At 44.7% G+C, this 21884-nt stretch overlaps 1 protein-coding gene across 4 annotated transcripts in view; it reads right to left on the minus strand.

The window, feature by feature from the left end:
* Window positions 1-21884, minus strand: part of SGTB (small glutamine rich tetratricopeptide repeat co-chaperone beta) — an 85845-nt gene continuing 63961 nt past the window's right edge. For 2 of the 4 annotated variants that reach the window (XM_040421344.1, XM_040421346.1), the window contains exons 6-12: window positions 18607-18711; window positions 16852-16990; window positions 12888-12950; window positions 12015-12052; window positions 3582-3665; window positions 1919-1985; window positions 1-1039 (exon numbers count right to left, since the gene is read on the minus strand). In XM_040421344.1, coding sequence (XP_040277278.1) covers window positions 830-1039; window positions 1919-1985; window positions 3582-3665; window positions 12015-12052; window positions 12888-12950; window positions 16852-16990; window positions 18607-18711 — 706 coding nt within the window. In that variant the 3' untranslated portion in view covers window positions 1-829. Of the gene's footprint in view, window positions 1040-1863; window positions 1986-3581; window positions 3666-12014; window positions 12053-12887; window positions 12951-16851; window positions 16991-18606; window positions 18712-21884 lie in introns of all 4 variants that reach the window. The other 2 variants (XM_040421347.1, XM_040421348.1) reach the window with 2 other exon arrangements.

Below are 21884 nucleotides of genomic sequence, written 5' to 3' on the forward strand. Positions count from 1 at the left end.
AGGTAGGAGCCTGGTGGTTCCCCTGCAGCAGAGTCCAGATCCCTGTGCAAGGGTTGAAGAGTGAAGACCTGCGGTCCACTTAGATGACACCCTTAAGAGTAGCTCCAAGCCAAATTCATATGTAAATGATGTTTATATTTATGTTCATTAGACATTCACTGTACTGTGGGAGTGAGAGGAGGACACCCAGGGAGGAACAAGGGGAAGGCTGCAAAGGCTGCTAGATGTTGTGCCATATATGACTATAGGTTGGTCCTACTTGATGAGTGGAGTCTGCAGTACCAGATAATCCATGCTTACAGACTGCTTGTAAATCAAGCACTGGATACACATGTAGTACATGGGTATGGTCATAGCATTTAAAAGATATTTACCATCTAAGAATGAAGTCCAGGGTCAGTAGACAGATGGGTAGAAATTTGTGGATCATTTGTACATTATATTAATATAGAGCTGAGAAACCATATAACAGATAAAAGTCAAAGCACAAGACAATTAAACTTGTCACAAAGCAATGTATGATATGATCAAACTACTTAAAATCACACAAGGTAGATGAAATATGGGCACAAAGTTATTTTCTAAAATTTGTAGGATTCAACACATAATTTAAAGTCATAAAGTGCACACCCCTCCACTATGTAATGAATTCTGTGCCAAGACATGATGAAGCATGGGTAGATCCATGACCATACATTCTTTCTATAAAGACAATCTGCATTACTAATAGTCGTTACCAACCCATAGCCATAGTAATGAGTTCTAGGCTGCAGTAAAGCTCTTCCAGAATCTGTCAATTCTCCTTCATTTAGCAGAAGATACATAAAACTTAAGACATAATGCAAGTGGGGTTGAGTTCCGTCCTACACGTCACGAACCGCAATATACCATGTGGCATGTGCCAATGCTCTGCCGAAGTTGCATGTGGGTGACAATGGAGCATACTGGAGTAATGCAGTCTGATGGGAGTCCAGCCGCTCCAGCCTCTCACGTTAATGTGCGCAGTGGGTGCTTCGTTTTCGACTGTCTGCCTGTCCAGCTGAAAAAGTAAAACAGTATTAAGGAAACCATATAAACATGCTACCCTGCAAAGAAGCTTACAGGGGTATCGGCAGATATTCATGAATGCACATTGTGGTAATGTGGACAGTGCGGGAAGGCATGTGTATCCCACCCGGATACCTCAGCTGGGTGAGATAACTAAAATCCGGAAAGCTGCAGTGGTCTCAGCAAAGTATAGTTTGCTGAGACAGTTTTGTATACATTTTCTTCTGGGCTGGACTTTACTTGGATTGGCAGATAGGTTTGGTAGTGGGATCTGCCAGTCCACACACTTCTGGCACAGGTATCCCTTTCACCTGAGGTGATCGTGGTGAGGCCTGCTCTAATCAAGGAGGCATAAAACCAACCCTCTGTGTGTTAGTCAGTGGGAAGGAAAGGCTGAGGAGGCCTGAGAGTGAGAAAGAAAGCCTGAGGAAGCCTGAGTTTGGGGGACCTAGCAACGCCTGCGGAGAGAGGGTCGCACGGCCAGAGTCAGGTGGACTTCTGGGCCACAATCCCCCAAAGGCACTGATGTTGTTATAGTCACAGCCTGGAGGCTGCTGCACTGTTTGGGCTGAGAAAGCCACATCTGATCATGTGTGTGAACTGTGTTCTTTAGAGGTGAGTAAGGGAATGAATTATGTATTAGGTAGTGCCTAGACGGGCAGGAGTTATTTTGGTTGCTGTATTGTGCTAAAGTGCTAGAAAATTAAGCATCGTTTGGACTTCAATCTGGTCGTCTGCGAGAAATCTGTGATTGAGACCCCCGGAGAGAGAGCGTTTCCTTATAACATGTATGGTAAAGCTATACCGAGCACATGCCTGTTGTATGTCATGGATGCTCCTCAGTGGTTCCACTAAAAGATCTGCTCCTCACATGATTTCTCAGCTGTTGGATTAGCTCAGGATTTTGCTGCTGGATCTGTTGCGCAAACTGCTGTCCCCTGCAAGAGAAACCTATATCACTAGTAAATCTTACTTTTTGCAGCCATGCAGGAAGGATGATGTGTGTTATTCGAAAGCCGTAGCTTTTGTATGTTTTTTTTTTGTATTGTATGATGTTTTTATGCGCTTGAAATAAAAATGTATTTTTAACCAAAAGTTTTTTAACTGCAAGTGCCAGAAAATTTGTCCAGTATTCACAGCATTAAGGATGGACTGAACTGACGCAGCCAAGCCTGGGTTCCTCTAGAGCACTGTGGAGATCCAGGAGGTGCGGTACTGCTGTAAAAGGGCGAGCGAATACATGTCTATTTATTGTTTATTTTACTTTACCTAAGTGACAGCTCAGCCTGCCTATCTGTAGGATACATGCTGTTCTGGTCCAATAGGCACCGAATCCCTGGACCTATCAGGTTCTGATCCAGGGACTCACCACTCTATTTAAATACCCTGCTGGCAATACACCTTTGCCAGTTATAGGTTTACTCCCTTGCTGTGCTTCCGGTGCTCTCTATGCGTATGGGATTGTTTGTTATTTTGACCTCGGCTTGCCTCTGACCTCTTTCTGTCTAGTGATTCCGTACCATGTTACCCATCTGGTTCTGACTTTGCCTATTTTGACTACCCTCCGTCCTCTGATTTTGTACCGCGTCGTCCTCCTGGTTTTGACCTTTTTTTTACAACCCATCTCTGTGTGATTGCGCCTCTGTGTCTGTCTGGCTGGCACTTAGCAGTACGTCGACCATTTGCGGTCTTACTGCTTAGGGCTTGCACTGCAAGTAGGCAGGGAAAGTGGGTTGGGCTCAGTTGGGGCTCACTGTGTGTGTTTCCCTGCCTACTGTGCGGACAGTACCTGGATCTGAATACTTTTGTAATTACATTTAATTAAACATTTTGCATAGCCAATGAGTTATTCAATAAAATGTATCTGTATAGCGCCACCTGCTGTTTGTTTTTTTCTTATTCCATTGTCTGGCTCACTGAGAAGGCCGCACATGCTCCAGGCTTATCAACTGCCTCCTGAGCTGTGATAGGGTGAGAGCTGCAGCATAATGGACACGCCCCCTTAGCTGTAGTAGAATGGGCCCTTGAGCTGTCAGCTTGATATAAATCTAGCAGAGCAATGAATGAGCAGAAAAGCAGGACGCTCCTGTTTTATTCAGGATCTCAGCTAGGTCTGACAGGCCCCACTTCCTCTGTGCCGTCTTCTGTGTCTCTGTTATTAGGGACGGATCTTGCCTGACAACGGGCAGTGGACTGCAAATTAGGTGGAAGTGAGACCCCTAGTGGCCATGACTTTACGGCTTTTTTCAGGTGGATAAAGGGATATTTTTTTTAATGAAGTGATTTCAAATTTTGCTAGTTACACCATTCTCTATTAAATTAAATGAAATTGTGTGAAAGTACAGTGACGCTTGAAAGAGGTTGCAGTAGATGTCACCTCTCTATTGAATTTGGTACTGTAACTATTGGGTGTCACGCTACCCCGCCTTGTAAATGAGTGAAGGTCCTGGAGGCAAGACCCCGCACCTATCAGACACTTAGGAAATATTCTGTGGGTTATATCATGAATATTTAAGATAGAGTGAAATACTTACGCTTGTATAAGACTGGAGAGATCTGTCAGACCCCCAACACCTGCAGCGGGGCCCCCACCAGCATTGGACATCATACCAGACATGCTGCAAGGCAGGAAACAAGCAATTAATTGCAATCATATAAGGCCCAATGCATTCTGTATTAGGCTACTTTCACACTAGCGTTTTTTGCGGATCAGTCATGGATTTGCAAAAACGCTTCAGTTACAATAATACAACCGCATGCGACCGTCATGAACGGATCCGGTTGTATTATATCTTCTATAGCCATGACGGATCCGTCTTGAACACCATTGAAAGTCAATGGGGGACGGATCCGTTTTCTATTGTGTCAGAGAAAACGGATCTGTCCCCATTGACTTACATTGTGTGCCAGGACGGATCCGTTTGTCTCCGCTTCTCCAGGCAGACAGCAAAACGCTGCAGGCAGCGTTTTGGTGTCCGCCTCCAGAGTGAAATGGAGACGGAACGGAGGCAAACTGATGTATTCTGAGCGGATCCTTTTCCATTTAGAATGTATTAGGGCAAAACAGTTTTGGACCGCTTGTGAACGGATCTCACAAACGGAAAGCCAAAACGCCAGTGTGAAAGTAGCCTTATTCAGAATACATTATGGATCTGCACTAAATATGGCCCCATCAGAATTGTCCATGTGCATGAAGGGTAAATGTCATATTCTAAACAGTATCACTAGAGGGCCCTAAAGTGATATTGGGCAGAAGTGCAAATTGTGACCTGAGTATGTGATCGTAACACATTATAAACCAAAAAGACTACATAACGGGGTGATCCCATGCATTTTAAATCAAGTATTTTGCAATATACAAACAATAAAAATATTTTAAGTGTTTTTTATGTACATTCAATTTTCTTAGCGCTCCCTGATGTTTCTACTGTGGCCCAAGTTCTGGTCCACTTTTTCTGCAATCAGTTGTGGACCAATATATATGGTATGTTTTTCTGCTCCCCTCCTCCTGTCAATGCCGGCATAGTGCTCTTTTAGTGAAGCATATATGACATATATAGCTATATCTCTCTGCAGGCCGTGGAGGCATCACATACCACCATGCTTTTTATTAGAGGAATCACTGGGGCTGTATGTGAGGGTCTATTTTCTATGCAGGAGGAGGAAAGTGTTAACAATAGTTAACTGCGATGCACTTCTGGGAGATGCAGGTGCTTGATGGTCACATGTTAAGAGTTTCCGCCCACCCACAGAAAATGAACAGACCATAGCTTCAGAGTAGTGAGTAAAGAATCTAAAAAAGGGGGGCAATTACAGCAGTTTGTGCACTGATATAGTTAAAATAAAGCTGTGCATCACTCCAGATTTTTTTTTTTATTCTTGGGATTTCCCCTTTAACCCCTTAAGGACATAGGACGTACCGGTACGCCCTATTTCCCGAGTCCTTAAGGACACAGGACGTACCGGTACGTCCTGACTTAAAATCGGCATTCCGGCGCCGCGGGGGTTAATCGGAACGGGATGCCGGCTGAAATCATTCAGCCGGCATCCCGTAACAATGCAGGGGGGGGTCATTTGACCCCCCCGTATCGACGATCGCAGAAAACCGCAGGTCAATTCAGACCTGCGGTTTTCTGCGTTTCCGGTCCATTCGGGTGTCCTGTGACCCGATGAACCGGAAAAAGACTGCGATCGGTGGCGTAATTATACACCACCTATCGCAGTCCGAGGATTTGGAGAGGCGGTGCTGGCCCTGGTGCTGAACGCCGCTGTCCAGGGTGCTGATTGGAGCAGGGGAGAGAGGCGCGAGATTCAAACTTCCTGCGCTCCTCTCTCCCCTCCTCTTCCTGTCCAGCACCCTGACCGTGCAGCACCGTTCGGCACCAGCTCCTGCGTCCCCCTAATCGCCATCCATCACCCTCCTGCACCCATCGCCACCCAGGTAGGTTAGGGTCAGTGAGGGAGAGGCATCGTTAGGCAGGGAAAGAAGGGAAAAGTTAGAAGAAAAAAAAAGTTCTTTTATTTCAAAACTTTTTTTGATCCATCAGACCCCAGACCCCCCCCTGCCACTTGTGCCCCCCCACCAGCCCCGCACCCCCCCCACCCCCACCAGCCCCCCACCCCCCCCCAGCCCCCCCTTCCCCCACCAGCCCCCCCACCCCCCACCAGCCCCCCTTCCCCTCACCACCACTTTTTTTTTTTTCTGCGTGCGCTGACTGGCCGGCACTTTTTAGCGTCCGTCCACTGTTAGCGCATCGCCCACCCCACCACCGCACCACCCCACCGACCGCTGATCAGCGTTGTACCGCTGATCAGCAAATTTGAACTTTTTTTTTCCTAACACTTGCCCTTTCTTTTTTTGCCTTTTTTAGTACGTGAACACCCGTTGCCCCCACACACACGCACATATAATAAAGGTTTCCACACACGCACACATACACGCACACACACCCATGGCCCGCCGGATGTTCTCGGCCGAGGAGGCATACGCCCAGATTGCCTCCGACTCTGAGAGCCCCAGTGAGGATGAGGATGACCCCACGTTCCTTTTGTCATCCGCATCCTCCTCATCATCATCGGATGATGATGAGCCACCGAGGCGGCGGAGACGCCGCCAGGCGGAGCCAGGGGCCCCACATGCTAGGGATCCTGTGGCCCACCCTAGTACGAGCCGCCCTGGGGTTCGTACTGGTTTCCCGGCCCACCAAATAAGTCCACCGGAGCCCCCTGCCGATGAACTTAGTTGGTGTCCCCCAGTGGACTTTGAGCCTGAGATTCCGGATTTTGCTGGCAATCCTGGAATCCAGATTCCCACAGTGGGGTTTACTGAAATTGACTATTTTAGTTTTTTTTTCAGTAACCCACTGGTGAATCTGATGGTGGAGCAGACGAATCTGTACGCCCAACAGTTCGTCGCTCAAAACCCAGGCTCATTTTTGGCTAGACCCGGTGGCTGGACGCCGGTCAGTGCAGCCGAGATGAGGACATTTTGGGGCCTCGTGCTGCATATGGGTCTAGTCCAAAAACCCAGTGTCAGGCAATACTGGAGTGGGGACGTCCTATACCAGACCCCACTGTACAGTATGGTCATGACACGCTCCCGGTTTGAGGCCGTCCGGAAATGTCTGCATTATTCCGATAATGCAGTATGTCCACCCCGAGGTGATCCTGCCTATGACCGGCTGTATAAGATACGGCCGGTCATCGATCACTTTGGGGCCAAATTCATGGAGGCCTACGTACCTGGAAGGGAGGTCGCGGTTGATGAGTCTCTCGTTGCGTTCAAGGGGAGACTCAGTTTCCGCCAATACATTCCCACAAAGCGGGCGAGGTATGGCGTGAAGCTATACAAAATTTGTGAGAGTACCTCAGGGTACACTTACAAATTTCGTGTGTACGAGGGGCGAGATTCCCGTATTCAACCCCCAGAATGTCCCCCCACTCTGGGTGTTACCGGGAAACTCGTGTGGGACCTTATGTACCCACTGCTGGATAACGGTTACCACTTGTACGTGGACAACTTTTATACCAGTATCCCCTTGTTCAGGTCCCTTGCCGCCAGATCCACGTTCGCTTGTGGGACCGTGCGGAAAAATCAACGCGGCCTCCCTGCCTACCCCCTCCAGGTACCTATCCCCAGGGGTGAGACCTGTGCCCTTACCAGTGGAAACCTGTTGCTGGTCAGGTATAAGGACAAGAGGGATGTCCTTATGCTGTCCACAATCCACAGTAACAGCACCACCCCAGTCCCTGTGCGAGGTACCGCGGCAACGGTCCTCAAGCCCGATTGTATCGTCGACTACAATCGGTATATGGGAGGAGTTGATCTCTCTGATCAAGTCCTCAAGCCATATAACGCCATGCGCAAAACCCGGGCATGGTACAAAAAAGTTGCGGTCTACTTGGTGCAGGTTGCCATGTACAACTCTTTTGTACTATCCCGAAGCGCTGGCAGCACAGGGACATTCCTCCAATTCTATGAGGCAGTCCTCAAGGCCCTGATCTTTTCGGACCGGGAAAGAGCAGGCCGGAGTACCTCGGGAATTGGAGGCGCCCGGATCGTCCCTGGCCAACACTTTCCAGGTGTGGTCCCCCATACTGGAAAGAAGGGACGAACCCAAAAAAAGTGCAGAGTGTGTCACAAGAGGGGGATACGGAAGGACACCACCACTCAGTGTGACACGTGCCCCGATCATCCGGGCCTCTGCATTATCGATTGCTTCAGGGAGTATCACACTTCCATGGAGTACTAAATTTTTATAATCCCCAACAGTCCACTAGAGAACATAAAAAACTATGGCTCTCAGACTTTGGAGACACGGAAACATTTTTTTTTTCCCAAAAAAATATTAGTTTTAGTGCAGGCATCCTCAAACTGCGGCCCTCCAGATGTTGTAAAACTATAACTCCCAGCATGCCCAGATAACCTACAGCCATCAGCAGGGCATGGTGGGAATTGTAGTTTTACAACATCTGGAGGGCCGCAGTTTTTAGGATGCCTGCTTAGTGTCTCCAAAGTCTGAGAGCCATACATATTGGGCATCGTCGCGTGCGTAAAAGTCGTCGCTATAAAAATAACTTTTGCCCAAACGCCTCGGATGAACGGTGTTAAAAATATAAAATAAAAACGGTGCCAAAACACCCATTTTTGGGCAAAATTTCCATTTGAATCCTTTTTGCCGGTAATAAAGCTAGGGTTAACAGCCAAACAAAACTCAATATTTATGGCCCTGATTCTGTAGTTTGCAGAAACACCCCATATGTGGTCGTAAATGGCTATATAGCCGCACGGCAGGGCATAGAACGAAGGGAACTCCATATGGTTTCTGGAAGGCAGATTTTGATGGACAGTTTTTTTTTTGACACCATGTCCCATTAGAAGCCCCCCCTGATGTAGCCTAGACTAGAAACTCCAAAAAAGTGACCCCATCTAAGAAACTACACCCCTCAAGGTATTCAAAAGTTACTTTACAAACTACGTTAACCCTTTAGGTGTTCCACAAAACTAAATAGCGAATGTAGAAACAATTTTAGAATTTAATTTTTTTGTTACATTGCCTCAAAAAGAGTAATATAGAGCAACCAAAAATCTAATTTACCCCTAAAATAGTCCCAAAACAACAACCACCTTATCCCGTAGTTTCCTAGATGGGGTCACTTTTATGGAGTTTCTACTCTAGGGGGCTTGAAAGGGTACATGGTGTCAATAAACCAGTCCAGCAAAATCTGCCTTCCAAAAACCATATGACATTCCCCTTCTTCTATGTCCTGCCGTTTAGCCAAACAGTAGTTTACGACCACATATGGGGTGTTTTTGCAAACTACAGAATCAGGGCAACCCATTTTGAGTGTTGTTTGGCAGTTAACCCTTGTTTTACTCCTGGAAAAAATTGATTATATTGGAAACTTTTCCAAAAAATAGAAATTTCAAAATTGTTTCTCCATCTGCCATTAACTCTTGTGGAACACCTAAAGGGTTAACAAAGTTTGTAAACCCAGTTTTGAATACCTTGAGGGGTGTACTTTCTTAGATGGAGTCACTTTTTTGAAATTTCTATTCTAGGGGTGCAACAGGTGGCTTCAAATGGGACATGGTATAAACAAAACCAGTCCTGCCAAATCTGCCTTCCAAAACCCATATGGCGTTCCCCTCCTTCTATGTGCTACCGTTCGGCCAAACAGTAGTTTACGACCACATATGGGGTGTTTTTGCAAACTACAGAATCAGGGCAACCCATTTTGAGTGTTGTTTGGCAGTTAACCCTTGTTTTACTCCTGGAAAAAATTGATTATATTGGAAACTTTTCCAAAAAATAGAAATTTCAAAATTGTTTCTCCATCTGCCATTAACTCTTGTGGAACACCTAAAGGGTTAACAAAGTTTGTAAACCCAGTTTTGAATACCTTGAGGGGTGTACTTTCTTAGATGGAGTCACTTTTTTGAAATTTCTATTCTAGGGGTGCAACAGGGGGCTTCAAATGGGACATGGTATAAACAAAGCCAGTCCTGCCAAATCTGCCTTCCAAAACCCATATGGCGTTCCCCTCCTTCTATGTGCTACCGTTCGGCCAAACAGTAGTTTACGACCACATATGGGGTGTTTTTGCAAACTACAGAATCAGGGCAACCCATTTTGAGTGTTGTTTGGCAGTTAACCCTTGTTTTACTCCTGGAAAAAATGTATTATATTGGAAACTTTTCCAAAAAATAGAAATTTCAAAATTGTTTCTCCATCTGCCATTAACTCTTGTGGAACACCTAAAGGGTTAACAAAGTTTGTAAACCCAGTTTTGAATACCTTGAGGGGTGTACTTTCTTAGATGGAGTCACTTTTTTGAAATTTCTATTCTAGGGGTGCAACAGGGGGCTTCAAATGGGACATGGTATAAACAAAACCAGTCCTGCCAAATCTGCCTTCCAAAACCCATATGGTGTTCCCCTCCTTCTATGTGCTACCGTTCGGCCAAACAGTAGTTTACGACCACATATGGGGTGTTTTTGCAAACTACAGAATCAGGGCAAACCATTTTGAGTGTTGTTTGGCAGTTAACCCTTGTTTTACTCCTGGAAAAAATTGATTATATTGGAAAATTTTCCAAAAAATAGAAATTTCAAAATTGTTTCTCCATCTGCCATTAACTCTTGTGGAAGACCTAAAGGGTTAATAAAGTTTGAAAAAACAGTTTTGAATACCTTGAGGGGTGTAGTTTCTAGAATGGGGTCATTTTTGGGAGGTTTCTATTATCTAAGCCTCACAAAGTGACTTCAAACCTGAACTGGTCCATAAAAAGTGGGATTTTGAAGATTTCTGAAAATTTCAAAATTTGCTTCTAAACTTCTAAGCCTTGTAACATCCCCAAAAAATAAAATATCATTCCCAAAACAATTCAAACATGAAGTAGACATATGGGGAATGTAAAATCATCACAATTTTTGGGGGTATTACTATGTATTACAGAAGTAGAGAAACTGAAAGTTTGAAATTTGCTAATTTTTCAAAATTTTTGGTAAAAATTGTATTTTTTTATGCAAAAAAATTAAATTTTTTGACCCAATTTTAGCAGTGACATGAAGTACAATATGTGACGAAAAAACAATCTCAGAACGGCCTGGGTAAGTCAAAGCGTTTTAAAGTTATGAGCACTTAAAGTGACACTGGTCAGATTTCCAAAAAATGGCCTGGTCCTTAAGGTGAAAATGAGCCCGGTCCTTAAGGGGTTAAGATTATCATATTAGACAAATGATTAAAAGCAAAAATAATTGTATCAGGCTGAAAGAAGGTATCTGTCACGGCGCAGTGTGGGTAGTAAACTCCACACCGAACACAGGAGGGAAGGGAAAAGGTACTAGGCCTGGAAACTAGGGAAAGGGGAAAGGTCACCACCTAGTGAATCACTAAACCGAGTCCTGACTACTATCAGTATGAACAGACCTCGATGGTAGGAATGTTCATACGCCGTAACCTAGAGCCCTATATGACCCTAAAGGGCCCTGGAGATAGTGTCGGGACAAAAGATGACCTGTTCCTTCCCAGCTAAAGGAACAGGAGACTTCCTCAAGCCTAATACCAAAAGATAGGGGAATACAACAAGCTAGAAATAGGAAAAAGACACTTAACTCCGAAGTACGCAGACGAGCAGGAACTCAGTGGAGAACCAACCACTAGTACTTCCAAAACCAGAAAGGAGCTATCAACCGCATAGCATGATGGGTGAGACCAGACTAAATAGAGGAGTTGGAATGACCACTTAAGCTACACCTGAGACGAGGTGTGATCATCACAAGCAACAACACAGAAACAAGTGAAACCAAAGAGGCTGTCAGATCACATCACATGCAGCCAGTCTCTCAGATCTTTTGACCCCTGTCACGGGAGAGACTGTGACAGTATCGTATTAGAGTGTTTTCTATGTTACCATTTACCTGGATGTTGTATCATGTTACCATTTACCTGGATGTTGTATCATGTTACCATTTACCTGGATGCTGTATCATGTTACCATTTACCTGGATGTTGTATCATGTTACCATTTACCTGGATGCTGTATCATGTTACCGTTTACCTGGATGCTGTATCATGTTACCGTTTACCTGGATGCTGTATCATGTTACTGTTTACCTGGATGCTGTATCATGTTACTGTTTACCTGGATGCTGTGGGCCCTGTGTGTCTGACTAATAATTAGGGCAATGCAGATTAATAGTTTGTTGACGCTGCTCTGTATCACCTGAGTCCTAGCTGCCTCACTCACTAGCTACAAAGGCTTGGAGGACACCTTGCTCTTGTCCATGGGCTGCGTCTGGTTTTGAAGCTCAGCACATTAAAGTGAATGTTGTCGGGCTGCAGTTCAAAACACAGCCCTTGGACAAGAGTGGCGCTGTTTCCGGAATAAAGCAGATGTGTTATTTTAATCTCATACAAGCCCTTTAACATGTGACAGATAATAAGTCAGGAGCAGCAACTCACATCTGTTGTACTTGTGGATCTTGCATTAAGCTTGCCGCCTAGAAGATAAAAGAATTGATAAGGCTTCTTAAAGGAATAGTCACTGCTAACCATTAAAACTATTGGGCCACATTCACACAGTCCAGTTTTGTTGCCATTTGAAATTTATCCATTTAACCATCACCAGGAAAAAAACTGAAATCCTTTTTGTTTTGTAATACGTTACTAGTTTGAATCAAAATGCAAAAACTACACTGTGTGAACCTGGTCTTACAATCAGTCGAGAAAAAAAAGTCTATTAGCACAAATCAATGTCAAGAATGAAACAGATTCCAGTGGTGATTATTATGAAAAGATACCTGCACATATACAAAGACATGCTCATGGATATCTCTAATCCCCACTGATTTCAAAGCAGCTACCTATACAGGGTTACCTCTTAAAGGGGTCCTCCACGTTTTGTTAGAAGGATTATCGGACAATTAGTTGATCACAGTCACCCCAGAAATCAGCTGTAGAGTAGGGGGAACCTGTCAGCAGGTGTTTAACTCCTCTCCAGTGCCATTACAGGGGACGTGAAATCAATGGATTGTCTATTGGACAGAAGTGCAGGGTCCTCCACTGTTTGTGACCACACTGGCTAATAGTTCAGGTCCCATCTCGATTCACAAATAATTCCCTAATAGACCATAGGTTATAACCATGTCCACTCTATAGGACCCATTTCCAAAGCCACTGGGAGGTTCCATTTGACAGACCCCGCCATATCATAGAAGTACAGTATGATTAGTATCATAACTTTTTAGAGAATTGTAAATTTTTAAAGTAGAGACTGTCATACTACGCCAATACACGGACGTTGCTACATCAGAAGATATTTGTGAAGTGTCTCACCATGCTGACAAATGCTGGGTTATTCATCAGGCTATTCATATCAAATCCCCATCCGGCACTTGTCTACAAACATAAAAACAGAATTTATCGATGGCTGTCAAAAAGGGAAATAAAACTTGACCTGATCTAGGTTGTACCATATTTATTAAACCTTGGCGCGGTGCTCGGGCTCAGACGTGTAGGCTAATCTCTCAATTTTAAAATCAGTTTGAGGGTTTAGTAAGACTGCAGAGTGCACCTGTCTTTGTTATTATTACATATTTATTAAAAACCACAGCAACAACGTGCAACATGGAGGTCTATGGGATCGAAATGCCACGAAAAGCCCACCCCCAGAGTCTAGAGCACTTTTAGGGGGGGAAAAGCTGCTGGTTTAAAAACCACATGAAAAACATCACAAACGAAATGTGTGAAAAAGAAATATTTTCCTGTTTACAGCTTCTGCGGTTTTGCTCCTTAAAAATGCATTAAGACTGCTGTGATGTGGTCACAGTTTAGGTTCTGTATCATGAGTGCAAACCCCGGACTCTGCACAGTTCCAATGCACCGAACTTACTTTGCCACAGAGCCTCATCTATGTTCAGTTCCCAGGGAGGTGCCAGGTCTAACATTCCTGATATGGGCAGCCTGGTGCCTCAGTGGTGCTTTACCACACTGGCAAAATGGCTGAGTCAATTAAAGAAAGTGACCCAGCATTTTACTAAGGGGATTTGTCACTAGTATGTTTCCCTTAGTTAGGACACCATAAAACTGGTGACAGATTCCCTTTAACCCTTAGGCCTCTTTCACACGGGCGAGAATTCCGCGCGGGTGCAATGCGTGACGTGAACGCATTGCACCCGCACTGAATCCTGACACATTAATTTCAGAGGGGCTGTGCACATGAGCGATGTTTTTCACTTGTGCGTTGCGTGAAAATCGCAGCATGTTCTATATTTTGCATTTTTCACGCAAATAGAAATTAATCGGTCTGAGTGAAAATCGCAAGCATCCGCAAGCAAAGTGCGGATGCGGTGCAATTTTCACGCATGGTTGCTAGGGGATGATAGTGATGAGCAACCCCGGACCCCATTAAAGTATATTCACTGTATTATTTTCCCTTATAACATGGTTATAAGGGAAAGTAATAGCATTCTTAATACAGAATGCTTACTAAAATGTCGATTGCGGGGTTAAAAAAATAAAATAAAATTAACTCACCTTATCCACTTGATCGCGCAGCCGGCATAGTCTTCTTTCTCCTTCTTTGAGGACCTGCAAAAGGACCTTTGACGTAATCACGCTCACCATGTGGTGAGCGCGGTAAAACCAGCGCAGGTCCTGCTGAATGAAGATAGAAGGATTACGTGACGTCATCAAAGGTCCTTTTGCAGGTCCTCAAAGAAGAAGAAAGAAGACGATGCCGGCTGCGCGATCAAGTGGATAAGGTGAGTTAATTTTTTTTAACCCCTCAATTGACATTTTAGTAAGCATTCTGTATTAAGAATGCTATTATGACGGTGCAAAGGAAAAAAACTAATTTTTTGTTTCAAAGTGTTTGAAACAAAGCTAAAAAAATTATAAAAACTTAGTATTGGTGTAATCGTACTGACCCAGAGAGAGAAGGGCGCAGGTCAGTTTTACCGTATAGGGAACAGAGTACAAACAAAACCCATGAACTGTGGTTTTTTTTTCATATTCCACCCCATTTGGAATATTTTTCCAGCTTCCCATTACGTCGTATGCAAAATTAAATGGTGCCATTACAAAGTCTAACTTGGCAGGGAGTAAAAAGCAAAAATGAAAAAATGAAAAATCAAAGGGTTTTTTAAGGGTTAAAGGGGTATTCTCATCTTGCTACTTCATCCTCAATTGCTGCCAGCTATCTGTTTACTTCCTGGTTTTCTGCAGCTAAGGCTGGGCGGGCTTAGGCAGTTTGAGTGAAGGCCGGCCACACCTCCTTATGACATCACACTGAGAACTCAGTCCTTGCCTGCTAGTTCATATGGAGAGAATGACTCATCAGTCTGGCAGCCTGCAGTGTCTGTGAGGCCTCTCCCCCCTGCTGGGGGAATCAGAGAGCCATGTGAAGTGAGCTCAGTGTACAGTAACACATGGCTGTTCTGCACAGTTTTACACATAAAATCTCTGATCTTTTACAAACCCATTCTGTGCATCAAAAACTATAATTCCATATTATACATTAGCTCAAAAGCTTCACCAACCCCCACCCACCAGCACTGATGCAGATTTGTTTCCATTACAGCTGTACTCCAGTTGTGTATAAACCTTACACTATGTAAGTATTCAGCTCTGCTACATCAGTTTCTCTCTTCCACCAGCATTGATGTTGACCCGCCACATATACAGCTCTGCTACATCTGTCTATTCCCTTCCCCACTAGAACTATGGCTGAACAGCAGCATATTCAGCTCTGCTACATCCATCAGCCCCCCCATATGCCTCCAACAGCCCCCATATGCCTCAAACAGCCCCCATTGTGCCTCCATCAGCCCCCATTGTGCCTCCATCCGCCCCCATTGTGCCTCCATCAGCCCCATTGTGCCTCCATCAGCTCCATTGTGCCTCCATCAGCCCCCATTGTGCTTCCATCCCCCCCCATTGTGCTTCCATCACCCCCCATTGTGCCTCCATCAGCCCCCATTGTGCCTCCATCAGCCCCATTGTGCCTCCATCAGCCCCATTGTGCCTCCATCAGCCCCATTGTGCCTCCATCAGCCCCATTGTGCCTCCATCAGCCCCCATTGTGCCTCCATCAGCCCCCATTGTGCCTCCATCAGCCCCCATTGTGCCTCCATCAGCCCCATTGTGCCTCCATCAGCCCCCATTGTGCCTCCATCAGCCCCCATTGTGCCTCCATCAGCCCCCATTGTGCTTCCATCAGCCCCCATTGTGCTTCCATCAGCCCCCATTGTGCCTCCATCAGCCCCATTGTGCCTCCATCAGCCCCATTGTGCCTCCATCAGCCCCCATTGTGCCCCATCAGCCCCCATTGTGCTTCCATCACCCCCCATTGTGCCTCCATCAGCCCGCATTGTGCCTCCATCAGCCCCATTGTGCCTCCATCAGCCCCCATTGTGCCTCCATCAGCCCCATTGTGCCTCCATCAGCCCCATTGTGCCTCCATCAGCCCCATTGTGCCTCCATCAGCCCCCATTGTGCCCCCATTGTGCCTCTATCAGCCCCCATTGTGCCTCTATCAGCCCCCCCAAGTGCCTCCATCAGCCCCCAATCGTTGGTGGAATTGGTGGTGCATGTAAACAAAATACTCACCCCTTCGGAAGTTGTGTCCCGGTCCTCCGCTGGCTCTCCAACGCTGTCCGGACGTCTCTTCCTCCCACAAACTGTTCGGGCGGCCACGCATGCGCTAAACTATCTTCCTTTGTGCTGCGTTGGAGCCGCAGCACGAAGGAAGATTGATCTGCGCATGCGCGGCTGCGCGACGTGCGCGCTCCTGGAAACTAAGAGAGGCCGGCCATGGGTGAGCTCTGCGCAAGCGCGGCCTATGGATGTGGCCGGCGATCGGTGGCCGTATCCATGGGCAGCGAATATAAACTATAGAATGTAATTTTTCTATTTTTGAAGAAAATAAGAGGGTTTTAAAAAAGCATTATATTTAGTGAAAGGCTCAATGGGGGGTATAGAATTAAATGAAACATGATGAACAAGATGGGAATACCCCTTTAAAGGTATCAAAGAAAACTATCCCATGGATAAACATAAAGGAAAAATAAATAAAAAAACGCAACCATAAAAACAGGTATTAACTACTGTACGTAATATTAATAGGATTTTTTATAAATCCTGTTCCCTACTAAAATCTTTGAGCTGCAGCTTTTCTGCACATACTAATAACAAGACTGGAGTAACGTGTCAGCGATGCTTTATTATTAGTATATTATTCATGAGTGCAGCGGAAATACAGAAGATAAGGTATGTAGAATTATCTTAGAGACTGACTTACAGGACTGGGTACTTGTCTGACTTTTTGCTCTGCTATCTTCAAATAGGACTTGTAGGACTCATTTTCAGGTTCCAGATCCAAGGCCTTCTGGTAGCTACTGATGGCCTCTTTATACTTACTCATTGCTGCCAGGGCACGACTGTCGGAGGAAAACAAAGAGCAGTAGATCATATATTTATTACACATATACGTATTACAGCTAGTTCTATTTTCCTCAGTTCCGTTCTTAAAATCCCAGCTGGACCATGGTATGAGGGGATGAAGACAGAGGATACATTTGCCCATAATGCTAACCTCAGTGAAGCTAATTCAATTTGATTATCCGTCAGTCTGATCTGTCATACCAATAATAAGGGATCAGTGTAATGGCAGTGATGTTAAACATTTTTGTAATATACTTTATTAGGGAAAGATGTTTCTTTGTTCTAGAAAACGGAGTAAAGAGTCTTTTTCGCAAAGCTCTGACAGCGTTGCTAAGAAGAGTCAGTCTTCAGAGTTATACTGATTGCTGAAGATGCCTGTGTAACATACAGAGGCTTCCAGCCTTCTTCTTGTCACTACCCTAGTCTAGGACTATGTACATGTGCCCTACCCATCACTGCCCATCACCCTGACCATCTGACTTGTTAGACTGAAGACAGACTCTCTTTAGTAACACTCAGTCAGAGCTGATTTGGAATCACTCTTTCCATTGGATTTCCATGATCAGAAATCGAAAAGTCCATGGTTCTTCTACAGCCCAATAGACAAATGATATAATGCTGTAACCTAAGGTCTGTAGTTAGCCTACAGGACCAAATATATACGTTTCTAAGAACTTCAGCTGATAATATCTAATATGCTGACTCCACAGTAAACTATCATCAGTTTCCTCTTCCATTTTTGTACTACACTGGAGTGAAAAGAGAGGGGATGGCTGGACGTATATGAACCAGTTTTTAGGACCTTCTGAGTCTTCTTATGGTCCCCATACACATTAGTGTATTGTAGGTCAAACACACCGAGAGCGGCAGGTTCGGCCAACGGTCTGATGTGTATGGGGAGCTCCCGACTCTCCCCGAATAGATGATGTCAGGAGAGAAGGATTGGGTAAAGTGAATATTTTCATCCAATCCTCTTGGTCTTTCAGGAGATAAGCTACCAGTTGTGTCTGACAGTGGCTTTCTCCTCCCTTCCCATGGAATACACATACATGTTCAGCCAAACCAAACGTGTATGTGTATGGGAAGTTGGGAAGCAGTCCGGAATCGTTCAGTTAACAGCTACTGAATGAGTATACTGTAGTCGGCCTTAGACGTCTTTCACACATCAGTGAATCATGGCTGTCTGTGGTCTGTGGTCTGTGGTCTATACATGTATTTGATTTTTATGCCTTTATTCACCAATCAGTGATTTTCCACTGAACCACAGAAAAGGGCACTATTTTGGTCCGTGATAACCAAACACGCCAATTGAAGTCTTTGGGTCCATCAAAACCACTGACACATCATGGATGGCATCCATGTCCTGTCAATGGTTTTTCATGGACCATTGGTAATAGATGCTTTAGAAATCCCTTTTCAGCCTATCAGTATCTATGAAATACGGATAACACAAGGAGGGCCAAACATGGACCAAACATGGATGCTGCAGTGACATCTTCACAGATGAACCACTGACCATATTGTTACAGACATGTGAAAGAAGCCTTAGTCTTGAGGACCTCTTATCAACAGATACAGGTCAATGATAGTGGCTATGTAAGGGATCTTTTACCCCATTCTCCCATACGCCTTGCTGTACTTAGCATCAATAGATATCGCCTTCTCGCAGTCTGTTATTGCATCGCTGTGACGGCCTAATTGACTGTGGGCGGCAGCTCTGAAAATGAATAAAAAAGGAAAACATGGCAGAAAAGATTACCTCAGTAAATTGCTGAAAAGGATGTAATATGAAATTAGCTCTCCTGAAGAAATATGTGCTCAAACAATGGTATCAAATGACTAGATCACCTTCGTATAGTTCAGCATTCGGATATCCTGCTGCTATGTATACTGTCTTTTCAGCTATGCCTCGTCAAAGGAGTCCTCCCACCAATAAATATCAATTTACTTTGTTTCATTTGGAATCATGTAAAAAAAAATGCTCCTGCGTCTAGATATAGCTGTCACAAAGCGCCCCCTACTGTTCTTTAGACTCCCTCTCTGAATTTCGGCCCAACGTGTCCAGTGCTAGAGTAGGATCAAATTTTTCAGAGATCCATAACCAAAACTTTTCATAGTATTAGGACATGGATAACGCCCAACCAAAAGCCCACTTTCACATGGTCAGTATTGGATAAGTATTTGTAAGCCAAATTCGGGAGTGGGTCCAAAATACAGAAGAGGAGCAAATTTTTCCAGTATACTTCTCTTTTTGTTAAAGGGGTTATCCAATTAATAATGTAAAAAATGAAAATCAGACATCATATAGGACATGACAATCTATTTCTAGCAAAGCTAGAACCAGCCCTGTGCCTCACATGGGTCCAGAGATCTCCCCATTCATTGCTCCCATTGCTCTAGTAGAGATTTATATCAAGCTGAAAGCTCAAGGGGAGTGTCTTTTCAGCTGCAGCTCAGGGGGCGTGTCCATGCTCTCCCTATCACAGCTCAGGAGGAAGTTGAAGGATGAAACTGAGCATGTGCGGCCTTCTCAATGAGCAGAACAAAGAAATAAGAATAAAGCAAACAGCAGGTGGCGCTATACAGATACATTTTATTGAATAACTCAGTGGCTATACAAATTTTTTTATTACATGCAATTATAAAAATATTCAGATCCAGGAGCTGGTTTGAAAACTATAGAATATTTTTCAGTGGACAACCCCTTTAACTCATTCACATTGCTGGTACTGTACAGAACTACAAACTTACTGCATGAAAATTCACAACAGCAAATCCCCAGCATTTCAGTCACATGTGGATGTACCCTATAATTGTATTTTTAAGCAAAGACTTTTTATTTTCTTAGGGCCAGTACTAGTCCTCTTATGTTCAGCCTAAGGCCCCTTTTAGACAAGCGAGTTGTACACCCCGGACTCGCAGCGCGAGTATACGGCAGCTCCCATCCTGACCTCCCAGCACTGACAGGGTCGCATAGCATTATATTGATTTATGATGCTATGTAACCCATACAGTTCTGGAATGTATTGGATAACACTGACAGCATTATGTCAGTGTTATGCAATACATTCCAGAACTGTAAGGGTTCAGATGGAATATCCAGTTTTTTACAGGGGCAGCAAAGTGGATGATATTTCAATAAATCCCTTTAATTCCACTTTTGGTTTTGGCTTGCAAATAGTGATGCAAAATACTGGCATGTGTACTTGGCCTAACAGTATCTAAATGATACCGCCATTGGGTGCAATACAATATCCACACATCACAGCGTACAGTGCTTACATACTGGGAGCTCATAACAGTGCCATATATTAATCCAGGAACAGTCCTATAGGTATATTTTTCCAACCAATTTTTATTGCTTTCAATGCATCTAAAATTAAAAAAAATACAACTTGACAAATAGATTTGTCTACAAACAGTCTAACATTTGTGTTTACAGCTCCATTATGTAACCTACATTCCTCCATGGTTACAGACTACAAACCCAGTGTAGTCTGATCTTGAAGTCGAACCCCCTTCCATCTTTTCCCTACTTGCTAACCTTTAGGATATACGTTTTTGCACTTCTGATATGCTGGATATTTAAAGGGATTGTCCACTTTCTGGCTTCTGTTGACCAATCTGTTTAGTAGAGGACTATATGGCACTTACTAATATAGCCTTTGTTGATATTCTGTGCCCTTCCATAACATATGCCCCTTTGTTTACCAAGTCTTTAATGCTGTCCTCGGGAAAGTCCTGTCCATTAGCTTGAGGGTCATGTGACCAGACATCCCTCAGCTTCCTCCATTCTACACACCGCACCATAGGTGTGCGCACAGGGTGTGCCTGGACACACCCTAATCAAGCCTGCTGGCCGGCGAATACTAATGAAGCGCTTCCATTTTGGAAGCGCTCATTAGTACCGGAGGACCAGGAAGCGGTGAACGCTATGTACTTACCGCTTCCTGGTCCTCGGCTGTGCAGGGCTGCCCTTTTTTTATTTTATAAAAAATGAGGCTGCTGGGGGCATAATAGGGGCTAATGAGAGGCATAATGGGGGTTAATGAAGCATATGGGTGCTAATGAGGGGCATAATGGGGGCTAATGAGGCATATGGGGGCTAATGAGAGGCCTAATGGGGACTAATGAGGCATAAGGGCTGATAATGGGGGCTAATGAGGCTTTAATGGGGGCTAATGAGGCAAATGGGGGTTAATGAGAGGCATAATGGGGGCTAATGGCATAAAGGCTATATATATATATATATATATATATATATATATATATACACTGCTCAAAAAAATAAAGGGAACACTTAAACAACACAAAGTAACTCCAAGTCAATCACACTTCTGTGAAATCAAACTGTCCACTTAGGAAGCAACACTGAGTGACAATCAATTTCACATGCTGTTGTGCAAATGGGATAGACAACAGGTGGAAATTATAGGCAATTAGCAAGACACCCCCAATAAAGGAGTGGTTCTGCAGGTGGTGACCACAGACCACTTCTCAGTTCCTATGCTTCCTGGCTGATGTTTTGGTCACTTTTGAATGCTGGCGGTGCTTTCACTCTAGTGGTAGCATGAGACTGAGTCTACAACCCACACAAGTGGCTCAGGTAGTGCAGCTTATCCAGGATGGCACATCAATGCGAGCTGTGGCAAGAAGGTTTGCTGTGTCTGTCAGCGTAGTGTCCAGAGCATGGAGGTGCTACCAGGAGACAGGCCAGTACATCAGGAGACGTGGAGGAGGCCGTAGGAGGGCAACAACCCAGCAGCAGGACCGCTACCTCCGCCTTTGTGCAAGGAGGAACAGGAGGAGCACTGCCAGAGCCCTGCAAAATGACCTCCAGCAGGCCACAAATGTGCATGTGTCTGCTCAAACGGTCATAAACAGACTTCA

This window comes from Bufo bufo, chromosome 2 (genome assembly GCF_905171765.1).
Source record: "Bufo bufo chromosome 2, aBufBuf1.1, whole genome shotgun sequence".
Taxonomy (NCBI): Eukaryota; Metazoa; Chordata; class Amphibia; order Anura; family Bufonidae; genus Bufo; species Bufo bufo.